The sequence below is a fragment of the Electrona antarctica genome (assembly GCF_951216825.1).
Source record: "Electrona antarctica genome assembly, chromosome: 7".
Lineage (NCBI taxonomy): Eukaryota > Metazoa > Chordata > Actinopteri > Myctophiformes > Myctophidae > Electrona > Electrona antarctica.
The window spans coordinates 18,075,537-18,092,701 of record NC_136812.1 but is presented as its reverse complement, the minus strand read 5'-3'; the positions used below and the strand labels follow the sequence as shown (position 1 = coordinate 18,092,701).

Below are 17,165 nucleotides of genomic sequence, written 5' to 3'. Positions count from 1 at the left end.
GGGGTTCTAGGAGGTGAGGAATGGAAGAAAGAAGGCATAGTCACAATGCCAATTGGACAATGGGACAATAAGGCAAGTTCAAAGACTGAACACTGTAGCTCAAGTGCCTCATTTGTAACCTCCTGGCTCGGAGGCTATATTTCCACAGTAAGGTTTTAATAGGTTTTGTTTCATCTCTGATCCCACTTTGGTGTCTGTGCGCGACACACGCATGTGTGTGTGTGTGTGTGTGTGTGTGTGTGTGTGTGTGTGTGTGTGTGTGTGTGTGTGTGTGTGTGTGTGTGTGTGTGTGTGTGTGTGTGTGTGTGTGTGTGTGTGTGTGTGTGTGTGTGTGTGTGTGTGTGTGTGGGGGGCATGGAACTTAGTGTGTGTGTGTGTGTGTGTGTTGGGGGGGGGGCACATGCAAATCATGTGTACAGTATAGCCTGTGTGTGTGCGTGTCCCCAGCTTAGCATTTAAACAAGATGGCCAAATGATGCAGTAATCTTTCACTGTAATTTCCTGAGCTGTGCTGTGCAGCGTTCCAAGAGAACGCTTTCAGCTCCGCTCCGCTCTGAACCGAATCCTTCCAACAGGGGGAGATGTTTCCTAATGTGAGCCTTACAGTAGTCATCTCCCCTCTCAAACCACCCACACACACACACAGGCACAGGCACACGCACACGCACACACACAGGCACACACACACACACACACACACACACACGCACACGCACACGCTGCTGCTGTCAGTATTAGCATCCAACTAGAACCATTTTCTCTCCTCTCATTTATACAGCTCACATTCAGTCTAATGCATCTTTTAGGGAGGGGAGCCGGGGCACTACGCCTGAGGTGATGCATCTTTTAGGGAGGGGAGCCGGGGCACTACGCCTGAGGTGCCTTCAAATCTACAACCTGGCTCTGTCCTCTGACACGGCATGTAGTCTCTCTACCACCTAGAGACCTAGGAGAAGCTAAAATGGCTGTCTCTTCTTCACTGAGAGAGAGAGAGAGGGAGAGAGGGAGAGATACATGAGGAGACTTCAGATGATGGAGAAGGAAAGTTACTCATATCACATCTCGTCGTAAACAAACTACTTGGCGTGTCTTGACAAGACCTGCGATAGGATTTATACGGTGGCTACACTGTAAAATCCAGCGGTGGCAAGTAGCTATAAGTACATTTTCTTAAGTACAATTTTGAGGTATTTGTACTTTACTTTTACTTCTACTCCACTACATGTCGGATCTCGGAGCAGATCTACAAGCTCACATTGTGAGCTCTTAGATCTGCTATTTTCAAATGATTTTTATACAAATCATATACAAATGGGACATTCTGCACAATGAGTACTTTTAATTTGGTACTTAAAGTACATTTTGATACCAATACTTCTGTACTTTTACTCAAGTACATTTTGAATTCCAGACTTTTACTTTAACCACTTAAACCCCAGCATCCGTATTGTGGGGGAAAGCTTTTGCAGGAAAATAGCAGATCTACAAGCGCACAACGCACGTCGTGAGCTGAGCTCACAGATCAGCGATTGTCAACCATAATATGGTTGTTTTAGCGAGTGTTAATGGAACCTGTGAGGTGACGTTTGCTTAGGCTCAGAGATGAATGAACGCTCAGCATTGCTGAGCGTGTGACTGCGTACACTTTGGGGAACAATTATCACTTGATTCTAAATACTGTTATGGAATCTCTCTGTCTCTCTCTCTCTCTCTCTCTCTCTCTGCCTCTCTCCTCGCTTGTGTTTGAAATCACCTTTTTGCAAATAGGATGTCTGCTGTCAGAGCACACCAGTGTCTGTGTCTATCTTGAAAACAGCACATTTCTCATTTTTTGGCGCATGTTGTCAGTGTTGTACTCTCCAATTTGTGTCCGCCCCCCACTACCACCCCACCCCACCCCACCCCACCCCTCCTTCCCTGGTTTGACTAAAATCCAATTTACTGGCTGTCAGCTCAACTCTATAATCCTATCCACAGCTGTAGTGGAGAAGGAGCTCTTTGAATTTACCATTTACTGTACTCTGTGGGTATGGCTATATATATACCATTTCACTCCATGTCTGTATTCTATGCTATATGCCACTTCTCCTCGATCTCCTCTCTTCCTCCTCCTGGCCAATGTATATACTGTATATATATATATGGAGAGTAGGCGGACACATAGTGTGTCTTTGGAGATAAAGTCCCTTTTCTATCACTGCAGGTTTTCCCCCAACGTCTTGGGGGAGTATGTGCAGTTTATCTTGCCGCCAAAAGAAACATTTAAAGTATTGCCTCATTTCAGCACATTCCCCCATGCAGCAGCTTTACAGGGAGGATCAGGAGCTGGGCTGTGCGGAGCCAAGACACCATGCACGTATACTACCGGACCACTGTGGGAATGGGAGGCAGAACCCAGCCAAGGAACCATGCACGTACCACCAGACCACTGTGGGAATGGGAGACAGAACCCAGCCTAGGCACCATGCACGTACCACCAGACCACTGTGGGAATGGGAGGCAGAACCCAGCCAAGGAACCATGCACGTACCACCAGACCACTGTGGAACCATGCACGTACCACCAGACCACTGTATGGGAGGCAGAACCCAGCCAAGGAACCATGCACGTTCCACCAGACCACTGTGGAACCATGCACGTACCACCAGACCACTGTATGGGAGGCAGAACCCAGCCAAGGAACCATGCACGTTCCACCAGACCACTGTGGGAATGGGAGGCAGAACCCAGCCTAGGCACCATGCACGTACCACCAGACCACTGTGGGAATGGGAGGCAGAACCCAGCCAAGGCACCATGCACGTACCACCAGACCACTGTATGGGAATGGGAGGCAGAACCCAGCCTAGGCACCATGCACGTACCACCAGACCACTGTATGGGAATGGGAGGCAGAACCCAGCCTAGGCACCATGCACGTACCACCAGACCACTGTGAGAATGGGAGGCAGAACCCAGCCTAGGCACCATGCACGTACCACCAGACCACTGTGGGAATGGGAGGCAGAACCCAGCCAAGGCACCATGCACGTACCACCAGACCACTGTGGGAATGGGAGGCAGAACCCAGCCAAGGCACCATGCACGTACCACCAGACCACTGTGGGAATGGGAGGCAGAACCCAGCCTAGGCACCATGCACGTACCACCAGACCACTGTATGGGAGGCAGAACCCAGCCAAGGCACCATGCACGTACCACCAGACCACTGTGGGAATGGGAGGCAGAACCCAGCCTAGGCACCATGCACGTACCACCAGACCACTGTGGGAATGGGAGGCAGAACCCAGCCTAGGCACCATGCACGTACCACCAGACCACTGTATGGGAATGGGAGGCAGAACCCAGCCTAGGCACCATGCACGTACCACCAGACCACTGTGGGAATGGGAGGCAGAACCCAGCCTAGGCACCATGCACGTACCACCAGACCACTGTGAGAATGGGAGGCTGAACCCAGCCAAGGTACCATGCACGTACCACCAGACCACTGTGGGGATGGGAGGCAGAACAGAACCCAGCCAAGGTACCATGCACGTACCACCAGACCACTGGGAATGGGAGGCAGAACCCAGCCTAGGCACCATGCACGTACCACCAGACCACTGTGGGAATGGGAGACAGAACCCAGCCTAGGCACCATGCACGTACCACCAGACCACTGTGGGAATGGGAGGCAGAACCCAGCCTAGGCACCATGCACGTACCACCACACCACGGTGAATGGGAGGCAGAACCCAGCCAAGGCACCATGCACGTACCACCAGACCACTGTGGGAATGGGAGGCAGAACCCAGCCTAGGCACCATGCACGTACCACCAGACCACTGTGGGAATGGGAGGCAGAACCCAGCCTAGGCACCATGCACGTACCACCAGACCACTGTGGGGATGGGAGGCAGAACCCAGCCAAGGCACCATGCACGTACCACCAGACCACTGTGGGAATGGGAGGCAGAACCCAATATATCGTCGCTGTCGGACAGAAACATTACGAAATCTCCATACGTTGCAGGGAGTTTCGTAAATTAACCCATTTTGACCTGAGATCAGATTTTTAAAAAATAGCAGACCTACAAGCTCGTAGCGCGCGCTATGAGCTTGTAGATCTGCTATTTTTCAATAGCTAAAGCATAACATAATGCTAACACCAAAAGGGGTTCCCGCCCAGAATGGGTTAAGGCCCTACTTGATCATACTACACCATCACACAAAACGTTTCAAGCTTGTAGAGCTGCTACTTTTGGCGGTTTTGAATTTGAATCCTGAAAAGTCACAGTTTTGGACACATGAGGTTTCCACCCGACAGAAACGACATGCAAACCCGGACCCCCACGGTACAGATAACGAACGCCATCCACCCCCCCCCCCCCCCTCCCCACACACACACACACACATACACACCATCCATATTATTGCATTATCATTTGGAGGCCCGTCTTCAGATTCATTAGATAACGCTTCGGCGGCGATATTAAAACAAGAAAGAGAAACCCTGTGCTGATAATCCATTACTGCCTTGGCGCGCGCTCATTACTTTATCATAAGTTGGGGTTGAGTTTATCTGCAAGGTTGCCTTTGCCTCAGAGTTTCTCTCCACAGTACTTTTCTTTATTCTAGCTGAATTCATTACGGGGCTGTGCATGCGCGTCGTGTGATTCATAGTACTAATACAAGGAGAATTTCACCTTCACCGCCATCACTCACGCGGGTATAATCTTTGTGTCGGAGAAACCACATTACCTGCAAATTCTGCCTTAGATTTAACGGTAATTGAATCTCTCTAATGGTAAAGCATCTATTGTGCCCTTGTTATAGGTGCCTCTCTTTTCACTCACAGCTCCGGTTTTTGTGGCAACATCCCTGGCCATTGTCATGTACTTAGACATGTCCTGCGTGTCGTGTGTGTGTGTGTGTGTGTGCGTGTGCGTGTGCGTGTGCGTGTGCGTGTGCGTGTGTGTGTGTGAGCACGAGCGATGGAGTGAGTGGGTGTGTTGAGAGAGAGTGAAAGAGAGGGGGAGCAGCAGTGAGAGACAGCATTTGCCACACAGTGTGTGTCTGTGTGCTAGATGAGCTAGTGAGTTTGTCCACATGAGCACGCATGCAGCCACGCGCGCACACACACACACACGCACACACGCACACACACGACACGTGCGTCCGACTGTATGAGTCGACACAGGCCTCTGCCATAGTAAATAAGAGTCATGGCCGACCCGCGCACGGCACAATGGTCTCCCTGCAGACCAACCGCTGCCTCCACTACCGCTGCCTCCACTACCGCTGCCTCCACTACCGCCCCTTAAACATTTGCATTTCTCCACATTTCCTGGGGACGGGGCTGCATTTCATGAATGGTAATGAAGGCGGAGAGTTTTACTGGAGAGAGCACCAAGAGATGGCCTTGCAATTACTCCAGGATGGTCAATTTGCACATTTCACACTGGGGCCTGTGGCTGTGATATGAAAATGAAGGAAATGGATAAACCCCCCGAGAGACCCCCGGCCAGCGTCCCACAATTAATCCTGGCATTTAGAGAGAGAGAGCGAGAGAGAGAGAGAGAGAGAGAGAGAATATATACCTTTTTACATTCAAATACGGAAAAATAAATAAATAAATGGATTGCCCATTCCTTCTTCTGTAAATAAAGTGTTTTTGTGTGTGTGTGTGTGTATTTCTGCAGCGCCCTGTGGCAGAAGCCCAGGGGGTTTTAGCTTGGTGGGGGATGGACTGAAACCTTAAATTCATTTCAGCTCCTTTTTCAAGCAGTTTACACACGGGCGTGAGTGAGTGAGTGCGTGCATCCCTGCGTGCGTGCGTTAGTTGCCTATGTAATATTCTGAGTCATGTGTGGCTCTGAGGCCCAGAGGGAGAGACAGAGGGGAGAGGGGAGAAGCCAGGGTAGCATGCAGCACGTATCGAGAGGGGGGGGGGGGGGCTCGCGTGGGCTGAGTGAACTCATCAAAGAGCCAGGGGTCTGCAGTGTGTGGATGGTGCCATGCCCTGTGGGGGGGGGGGGGGGGGGGGTAAAGAGGGTAGAGTTGGTGAGAGGGTTACAGAGTTGAACTCACAGCATGTGTGTGCGTGCCTACGTGCAGAGGTTAGTGAGAGGCTAGGCACGGTGGCGTGGCAGTGCTGGTTTTTGGAGCGAGGGAACGGGAGAGAGAGGGGGGGGGGGGAGGGGGGCAGCGAGAGAGCAATAGTCCCTAAAGAAAGCTGTGCAACGGTAACAAAAAAAGGTCAAGGCTCTATATTATATAATCAACAGCAGTGGTATTAATTATTTAATTATTTTTCCACCCTAAACATTATCATCAGTTATTATTATTATATTATTATTATACGTATATGGAGGAAGATTTTTTCAAAAATGTCTACAGTCTAAAGTCTATTTGTTAAAATGTAATTTTTATGTGGACACATCCACCAGTTCATTAAAGGTGTAGGGCAATGGAAATGGTGGACATTTTATTTTGAAGTTTTAGCTTGAAACGCTGGCTCTGAAGTTTCTGAACCAATCAGAGCGTCGCATCCCTCCAGGCTATGGGTCAGCCAAGTCTGTGACTTCCTGCACGTGAATTTCATTAAAACAAAGTGACAGAGGGGAAAAGCATGGGGAAAAGCCAGTGGATTTTTTCTAACCTATACACAACCTATACATATTTTAGCGTGATGATTAAGTTTAAAACAAGTAATACACTGTCTGGATGTCATCTTGAATGAGATTAAAAGTAGAGTAGTTCTTTAATCAAAACCAGCTGTGGAGGAGGTTTTCAGGAAGTAATTAAAAAAATATTTGTATGGACTTTTGATATAAAAACACAACAATGAGAATTTGCCTATTTTTTGGCATCCATTGTTGCCCATATGATGACCACGGATATGGTCTAAAAGTGTGAAAAACATATTTTTCATTTCACTACGCATTTAAGTATGCCTGGTTTACATGGTGGGTGGTGATCCACCTGAACTGAAGTCGCACCTACAGCTGTTGTTGTATGACAAAGGGGGAGGGATTAGGGGAGGAGATGATATTGTGATGTCACTATATCACAGTGTTTTTCATTGGCACGTTTGACTTTCAAGGTTTCAGCCTCCAGGAAGAAACCCTAAATACAAAGGGAAGACATCATTGCACATAAAAACCACACCAGGGGGTCTAATGAAGTACTGTCACCTAATAAACACGTGAACAACTGGAAGAAATACAAAAATCACAGCACTCCATCTTAAAGAAAGCTGTGCAACGACAACCCAAAAAGTCATGGCTCTATCTAACTATAAATGCGCCACGTCTCTGTCTGTCTGTGTCTCTCTCTCTCTCTCTCTCTCTCTCTCTGTGTGTGTGTGTGTGTGTGTGTGTGTGTGTGTGTGTGTGTGTGTGTGTGTGTGTGTGTGTGTGTGTGTGTGTGTGTGTGTGTGTGTGTGTGTGTGTGTGTGTGTGTGTGTGTGTGTGTGTGTGTGTGTGTGTGTGTGTGTGTGTGTGTGTGTGTGTGTGTGTGTGTGTGTGTGTGTGTGTGTGTGCGTGCGCGCGCGCGTGCGTGCGTGCGTGCGCGTGCGTGCGTGCGCGTGTACGGTGGTAATCCACGTAACTCGACAACCGTTTGCCCCACCGACTTCAAATTTGACACACACGTTCCACAAACACCACAGGGAGTGCAGTGCCCGGCCTTGAATCGGTGGCATGCACCGTTGTCCAGAAAGCTGTGCAATTTCCAGCCTCTGCCTCAGCCAATTGATTGCCATGGCAACCCCACACCTGCCAATTGATTACTTAACCAGTCCACTTTTCACAGTCAGTTTGCACTCTTCAGACACAGGCAGATACAGAGATCTCCATGTGGGACACAAGTTAAAATAGGTGCTATGACAACGGGTATTGCATACTACACAGATCTCCATATACAGTACAGGCACAAAAGGGACACAGACAGATAGTTATAACGGGTGCTATGAGAACGGGTATTCCCAAGTTGCATCGTTCCCAAGTAGGCCGGTGGCTGATGGGCTCGTACAGGTCTAGTATTATATAATCAACAGCAGTGGTATTAAGTAGCTGTTTGCAAAGTAATTTTAATACCTACAGCAATATGGCATTCACTCTGCTCAGTATTCTTATTTATTTATTTATTTGACAGGGACAATGCTCATTAATCAACATTTCAGTTTTCACTTCCATGTAAATGTGCCAGAGTTAGCCATAAGCTAATTTACATCTGTAGTCCCTGAGCAGGCTCTTACAATGGTAGTAAAACTAAACATACAATGACACATACAGTACAATACAATGCAATACAATACAGATAAAAGAAAGACAGAGTGTATAGTGTGCCAGCACACAACACTATGCGTTGATGCCATGTGTGCATATGTGCAAGCACCCAACACAATATATCCATACAAAAACACAATACAATACAGTACACTACAGGAACAGATCAACATGGTACAGGGGACAGAACAACTGCAAAGTGAAGTGAAAAATGACACCGGTGATGAATACTAAATAGTGCTGATAGTTACTCATGATTACAGATTTGGCTGGGTTGGCAGGGTTGGCTGTTACACTATAGAATCCAACTAAGAAAGTAAATGGTAAATGGTGTATTTATATAGCGCCTTTATCCAAGGAGCTTTACATAGATTGTGCATTACATTCACCCATTCACACACACATTCATACACAGTGGCGGAAACCATGCAAGGCACCAACCAGCACATCAGGAGCAATCAAGACTTCAACACTCTGGGGGAGCTCTGGGGGAGCCCGGGTTCGAACTGGCAACCTTGCGGTTACCATCCAGCCACTCTACCCCAGAGCCACCGCCGAGTAGGCTAATTAATACCGTTTGTCTACTCTCGCTCCAAGACGTCACATTAAAGCGACCTCCTCCGAGAGTCTTTGCGTTGCTGACTAAGGTAGAAGAGTACAAGGATGGCCGAGGTAGAGGATGACAAAATGCAGGTTCCTTGCAGACTATAAGGGCCTTCCATTCCAATTAACGATAACTACAACCGTAACTATATAATACGTTGTTGGCAGATCATGGAAGAATCCACACCACTGCTTTAACAACCATATCTGGGATCACTTTCAGAGCAATTGATTATCAGTCAATCAAAATCCATCCCATTGTACCGGGTGTCAATAAATCACTCATGTTCAACATGTTGACAGAATGTTAGTGTTCATTAGAGTGGTTCATTATGATTATATAAGTGTTTAAAAGAAAACAACCATCCTATCCTATCGGTGGGGCAGTTTGTAAAATGCCGATGGCTGAGGGGACAAAACTCCTAACCCATTTAGACCTGAGGCCAATTCTAAAAACACCTTCTAAAGCCTAACCTAAGGTTTCTGAAAACATTAAAATGTTGTATTCAGAAATTAAACAAAATTATGATGTTGCTAGCAACAACTAATGAGACACAGAGGTAGCATGCAGACTGAAATGTATAACAACGTATAGCGGACCTTTTCCCACGCTAAGGTTCTGTATCTTTGTCCAGATGGTATGATATTGTCCAGAGTGAGTCCGAGATATGTGAAACTGTCAACCTGTTCTACTGTTTTACCATTAATGAGGATTGGGTTATGTCCATTGTGGGTTGTTTCAATGACCAGTTCTCTTGTTTTGTCCACACTCAGGTAGTTGTCAGTGCACCACTGTGTAAAATGAGAAATGGTGTTCTGATAATCCGTAATAGAGTTATGTCATGTCATGGAGCATTCCCAGAATGCCAGTGAAACTGATTAAACTGGCACACTAAGGGTGCCCCCTAACCTGTGCTTTGTTTAAACGGTGATTGAGCATGTAATGCCAACAGCACTGGAGTTTCTGTGAGTTTGAGTTGAGTGTGTAGGAAACACTTGAAACGGGTTCAAGTGGTTAGATGCAGGAGTGTTTTATGTCCACATCATACTGCATTTGGCATGTAACCACGTGTACGCAGCCAGTGCTCAAGTACTACATGGCTGGATGTGTAGGCGTGTGCATATAGCATAAACTACTGTGTGTATACGTATTATCTCCATATCTCTACACAAAAGTAGCAGAGCTACAAGCTCAAAACACGTCGCTTCGCGCCGGGTGGAATTGTGTTCGTAAAGATGCTCGACAAGTTATAATAAACTTAGTTTATAATATTCAATGAGCTTACTGTATGTCACAAGAAATTGTAAACGTGTTCATAGAACTTGCAATATTTTATAAACATGTGCTTCATAGACAGTGCTACTCAAAAGACTGCTACTCAATAATCCAATTTAACAGCACAGTTTAACTGGTCCACGAGTGTACAAACATAATGGTCTCAGAGTTACTGTAAATAATCATTGAATATCTTACTGTGGCTGTGCTGTAGTGCTGCACAGTCTCAAAGTGTGTGTGTGTGTGTGTGTGTGTGTGTGTGTGTGTGTGTGTGTGTGTGTGTGTGTGTGTGTGTGTGTGTGTGTGTGTGTGTGTGTGTGTGTGTGTGTGTGTGTGTGTGTGTGTGTGCGTGCGTGCGTGCGTGCGTGCGTGCGTGCGTGCGTGCGTGCGTGTATCCTGCTGTACTGTACGTACACATACAGTGTTCAAATTGCTGGGGGAGATGGGGGATGGTCATTCATTTTTAGTCATTCATTTTTAATTGCCAGTGGGATATGATTTTATCTCTGCTTCTGGTCTGACTGAATTAAATACATGTATACAATATTATAATAGTTTAATAAAACAAATCTTAACCTGGCATCCATTTTGGGGAGAACTGTCAAATTTGTAATCAAAAAAAAAAAAGAATACATAAATCGAAACATTGCGGAAATACCGTAGCACATGTACAATCTCACAATGAGCTTGTAGTTAAGAAAACTACCCCCTCTTTTTATTTACCACTTCAAGTTGTACAAGTTCAAGTTCATTGGTCATTTCAAATAAACACACCTTATACAATGTATTCAGGGTATTTCTTTTTTGTTGACCACAAGGGAGTGTTTGGCAGAAGCCTCAGCTTATAATGCCAGCCCTTTTAATATTCAACATAGCTATAAAGGATGAAAAATGTATAGATGAAAAATACCACCAGCATCAATAATATTTTGAAGAAAACCATTGACGGAAACAGCCGATTGACAAGCTCACAACGCGCCGCGTTAGTATTGCGCAGAAACATAAGAGTCTAGAGTAGTTAGTATAGAGCTCTGAGGCACTCCGCTCAACTATGCATATGGAACATGTAGTCCCCATCACTCACTGTGTGTGCGTATAGGAGCTGTATAGGTTAGGGTTGGGGTTAGCATGTAGTCCCCTTAACTCACCGATTGTGCGTAGGAGCTGTAGGTTAGGGTTGGGGTTAGCATGTAGTCCCCTTCACTCACCGCATGTGCGTAGGAGCTGTAGGTGCTGAAGGGCAGGGCGATGGCGGGGTTGAAGATGCCAAACTGCCCCACCATCTGCTGCATGCGTCTAATGGTGCGCTCCTTGTCTGTGTCGGCAAACTTGACTACCAGACTGGACGACGCCCCCTAGTGGAGAGAGAGAGAGAGAGAATCAGAGCAGTTAATTTGGACAGCACATTTTTATTTGGTTTTAGTCATGTTTTAGTCATCTGAAAAGTTTTAAGTTGGGACTAGTTTTAGTCGACTACATATAAAGTTGATTTTGTTGACAAAAATGTATTTTGGTGGGACTTAATGGCGTCATAATGCTTGATGTGACACTTAACCCATTCACTATACTTCAAAAGAGTGAGTAACGCCCACGGACACAACACCAGAGGGAGCATTCTACTATTGTGCCACCAAAATGTTAAATGCTGAGTGGTAACACCATATCACACGACAAAATACAAGTATACAAGGTCAAGTAAAAATAGCAATACCACATGTAGAAATACTCTGTGAGAAGCAAAGGTCCTGTATTCAGAATTGTACTTGAGCAAAAGCACAAAAGTATTACAAAATATACCTAGTAGTACTCATTATAAAGAATGACCCAGTTCACAATCAGTTTTGTGAAAATGTTAACTTCTGGTGACCAAAAGGAGAGGAAAATAAATAAATATATATTTCCATTGAAATTCAATTCATTTGATTACTGTGCCAGTTTCAAATCAAATATAAACGGCTATAAATCCTTTCATATCGAAACGAGGTCTTTGCCATGACCTTCTTTTATTCGCAGCCAATAACCATCTGCTGCTCTAAACAGAGAGCTCTCACCTCCCCTAACCTCAAACACAGGCTTACTGCAGTACCTGTGGACAGTCTATGTTTTCCATTCCATTCTAACCAGTGCCATTTTGGACTCTATACAGCCTGCTGCAGCATACTCCAAAACTATCTCACTCAGTGATGTAAATAGGTTTTCAATGTAATGGGTCCCGGGACCCAGGGGTGGTCGCTTAGATGGGTTCCAGGGACATTATGAGTCCTACTTCAAGTTCAACTACGTTAGAGTACAGTACTGAGTACAGTACTGGGTCCTGGGATGCAGTAGTGACTGTCTAAGGATGCAGGATGCAGGCGCGCGCACACACGCACTCACGCACGCACGCACGCACCCATGCATGCAAATTATTATTTCAAAACATACAATAAATCACTTCAGCCCTTTGCGATTCGTTGTGAGCTTGTAGAACTGATACATTTTAAAACTTGTGAAATGGGACATTCTGCATAATAATCAGTAATGTTACTTTTGGTACTTCACGTATATTATGAGGCCAATTTCGTTTTCTACATTTACTGAAATAAATTCAGATTTTTTTTCTACATTGTAAGTATTGGAAAAATGGAGTATATACTTCTTCCATCGCTGGACCCAACTCAACATATTTACAAAACACCAGGCTTCTCAACTCCAAAAGCAAGTAGATGTAGAATTGCATTGGCTATCGCATCAGATTACTTAGCATGCAGCGTTCATTAGCAACAGGATCTGATGTCAACATCAATGCTTAGCAAGCTCCTCGCATCGAGTGTCAGGCCTTGGAGTTTCATGGCACTAGATACTACACGATTGCACATTTGTCTTATTGGCAATTCTCTGTCTTACATATTTGTTCTTTGCAGACAGCATAAATAAACATGAACCCAACAGAGGTGTGCGAGAAATATATAAAAAAGGAGTTATGTTTATGTCAAGGTGTTCTCCTGGCAGATGCAGCTAGAATGCTTCATTCCCTTCAATTAATGTACATATAGAACATCTATCTAAATGCACCATGTACGTCTGTCTGTACGTATACGTGTGTACGGCTGAAATGCAGGTAACTTGAGAACCGTTCGCCCCACCGACTTCAAATTCGACACACAGGGAGTGCATAGGGTGTCAAGTCGGTCGGACCCACGGTTGTCCAGAACCGCCACAAAAGGCCTCTCTCTGCCTGGGCTCTGGAAAGGGCCCCTGCCCAGGCTCCATATATGGAGCTGGCCTGTTCTGACATCATTCTGACATCCGCATAGACTCCATATTTGGGCATGCCTGCCAAAAAACTCTGGCAGGCATAAAATGGGCATAAAAGGGACACAGACATAATAACTGGGTGGGGTGTGCATGCCAGTGCCCAACAGGCACTGCTCTAGTACATGCAAAGTTACCCAGGGCTGTAGTGATGCTGTCTACATACGTAGCCTGAGCTAACGTGTTAGGTTTCTGTTTTTGAGGGGCGGGTCACGGCTGAGATTTGCGCACACCCTGATTGGTTCACCGATCTGTCCGTCAGCCCCGGTCCCTCCTCTCCCCCCTAGTGCAGCACTACGTCACATCATTTGGAGCGACGCCCACCCGGGAGGGTTGACTCCCACTTCTAGACCAGATGCGGCCAATGCGTTTCCCCAGGATTTCATTTCACGAAAATGAAAGCCTGGGTACCGAGGCTATGACATACGGTACACTGCACATTTTATCCCCCCTCATATAAATAGTATAAAAGGTAACCTTGGTGCTCCCACTCACAGTCATAAGGTCAACGGATCGGCAACGTATAATTATGTGAAAAGGGGCGTTAAGATTGACAGGGTGCCATGCAGTAAGTGTCTGCTGACCTTAGTGAAGGTGGTCTTAAAAGAAAATGTTGCACTTTTCAGCCTCTTACTTTCACTCTTTCATCCCCCCCCCCCCCCCTCTCTCTCTCTCTCTTTCTCTCTCTCTCTCTCTCTCTCTCTCTCTCCCCCCCTCTCTCTCTCTCTCTCTGTTTCTCTCTCTCTCTCTCTCCCTCCCCCCTCTCTCTCTCTCTCTCTCTCTCTCTCTCTCTTTCTCTCTCTCTCTCTCCCTCCCCCCCTCTCTCTCTCTCTCTCTCTCTCTCTCTCTCTCTCTCTCTGTTTCTCTCTCTCTCTCCGTCTCAGTCTCTCCGTCTCTGGGGTGTTCTGTCCTCTTCCCGTCTCGTTTCTCAATCCCTCCCTCATCCAGCACTATTCCCTCGGTCTTGCCGTCGGGATAATGAAACCATGCAGGTGTGCGTCTGCCACACACCCTTCATTAAGAATCTTTAAATGATTCGGCGTTACACTTGACCTTTCAGCGAGCTCCACCTCCCCTCCCCCTCCCCGAAAACTGGCCAATCGATCCACATGAAAGGCCGAAATATTACTCTGATCTGACAGTGTAGAAAGGTTGTGTGTGTCAGCCGTGATAAGAGGCGCACCCCCTGAAATTGATGTGAGGTTGTCAATAATGGAGCTGCATGGATTGGATCGGGGGGCTGTGGGTTGGGGTCTTTAGAAGGGTTAAAGGGGTTGGGGCTTATTTGGGATCTTCTGGGTTCAATCTGTCGAGGGTTTGGGTTAGAGCTGGGATCGGGCCGACTTTTTCCAGCCCGTGTCCGACCCGAAACGAGCCCGACCTTAATTATTAATACATGCGTCCGACCCGGGCCCGACACCGACGCTCCCCCCACTAATAGCAAGCACTGACAGCAAGCATGTTATTGGTATAATGTATACAGCTTGCCTTGCCTGACTGTTGTGTTTAGATATTATACCATTTATGTCTTGTAAATGTAAATTAAAGGGGACCATTTTATATCTATAGCCTACTAGTAGCTACTACTACGCTGATAGTATAACACAGTGTACCGCGCACGCTCACAACAAACACACACACACACACACACTCACACACACACACACACACACACACACAGTAAATGGTAAATGGTGCATTTATATAGCGCCTTTATCCAAGGAGCTTTACATAGATTGTGCATTACATTCACCCATTCATACACCGATGGCAGCGGAAACCATGCAAGGCACCAACTAGCACATCGGGAGCAATTAGGGGTTCAGTGTCTTGCTCAAGGACACTTCGACAGTAACTCTGGGGGAGCCCGGGTTCGAACTGGCAACTTTGCTGTTACCATCCAGGCACTCTACCCCTGAGCCACACACACACACACGACACACGACACACGACACACACACACGACACACACACAAACACGTGCAGTCTTTCCAGCATAGATGATGATTGATTTGACGGCAATTCTGCATTGGCAATATTTAATCCACACAGCGTGGAGCGGGCAGCTGTAGGCTACTTTGGGACTGTTCATGCAAAGTTGCAAACTCTTAATAAAATGCTATTCAATCAAACAATCATCAAACTATTTATATTAATCCAACCATCACGGTTTACATGTTTTTTTTTTTTTAAAGATATTTTTTTTGCGGCTTACGCCTTTTATTGGTTTTTTGAAGGGACAGACAGTAGGCTGACAGGAAACGGGAGAGAGATGGGGGAAGACATGCAGTAAAGGCCGTGTCAGGCTCGGGAGTCGAACCCGCGGCACACTGCGACTGGATTACCAGTCAGGTGCCCAGACGGTTACGCCACCGCCTGGGCCACGGTTTACATGTTGTCATGGAGGAAGAGGATCACATCCACCGTAGGTGAGTTCAACCTTAGGCTAACGCCATCCTCCTCTCTTCAGTGGTTCTTCCAGTTGCGCCCCATATGTAACCTCAGTCCCTACGCTCATTCTGTAGCTCCTGACCTACAGAATTAGCGTAGGGACTGAGGTTCACATGGGGCTATGTTCGCTGCTGCTGCTGCTTGCAGCGCGTCGCAAGCTTGCAACAACAAGCGGTGCTGCTGCACCACGTGTCCTGGTTAACCAGGAAACACACAGAGAGACAGACTAGTCGCATCGTTTTTATTCATATCTACACGTTATTTTCTATATATCAACAGCATGGCCGGCCCGACCACCAATTATGGTAATGAGCCCAACCCTAGCCGGGTCGGGTTTCGGTCGGGTATCCGAGCTCTAGTTTGGGTTGAGCCGCAGGCAGGCAGTTCTAATAGACAACTTTAATGCTTGGTTTTAAGAAGGAAGCCTTCCTTCTTCCCCCCCCCAACCCCACCCCCCCCCCCCCTCTCTCTCTCTCTCTCTCTCTCTGCCTGTGGTACACTGGAGATGCTGTGAGGTTTGAGAGCGTGTCAATCACAATTCATTTTCACATTTCAACAGCCTGATCGTGTGGGGCTCAGGGTCTCTGCCGTGCTGACGGCAGGTTGCCGGAGAGAAGTTCAAAGACAGGCCGCTGACTGCAAAATTGTTGAACATAGATCTTATTCACTCTCTCTCTCTCTCTCTCTCTCTCTCTCTCTCTCTCTCTCTGCCTAATATTCTGTATTTAGTTGTTGACGTTCTCCACGGCCCGCTAAGCTCCATGCCGTTTTCTTGTCAGGTCTGAATCACATGGATTGAAGGACGGGTGAGAGGGGGCAAGAGGGTGAGCTGTCTGTCCGCCTGTCTGCCTGATTTAGCTAAGTGTTTTATTGACTCGCTGACTGAATGGCAGGCTAGTTACTGTAGCTAGCCATGCAACTGCTCGGCTGGCTGAGTGACCGACCGCAGAACTATGCACAATGTGCAATGACCAGTGGTTTTCAACCTTTTTCATATGGTCCATCATTTTGTTCAGCATTTCTGCCACGGACCGCCATTTGATGACATTTAGCCTCTCTGACCCAAAACGTAGAACATGGGATACATCAGCTATTCCATATACTAGTAGAAGTAGACTCACTTCAAGGTTAACTTGGGCACAACTCCAGTAGCGGGGCCCCTGACTGTTGTGTCTGCCCAGCGTTTTACTATCAGTGCCATTAAGTTTATTACAAGGTATAACTTTAGGAGAGTCTAGGACAGGACAGTGCGGGCAGGCGGCAAGACC

The 17,165-nt window shown here is 46.8% G+C and overlaps 1 protein-coding gene across 1 annotated transcript in view; it reads right to left on the bottom strand.

The window, feature by feature from the left end:
* celf5a (cugbp, Elav-like family member 5a) overlaps positions 1 to 17,165 on the bottom strand; it is a gene marked incomplete at both ends in the record, with an annotated part of 342,492 nt that overhangs the window by 38,840 nt on the left and 286,487 nt on the right. Inside the window, one exon of the mRNA XM_079506338.1 lies at positions 11,361 to 11,507. Within this exon, the coding sequence (XP_079362464.1) occupies positions 11,361 to 11,507 (147 nt within the window). The remainder of the gene's footprint in view (positions 1 to 11,360; positions 11,508 to 17,165) is intronic.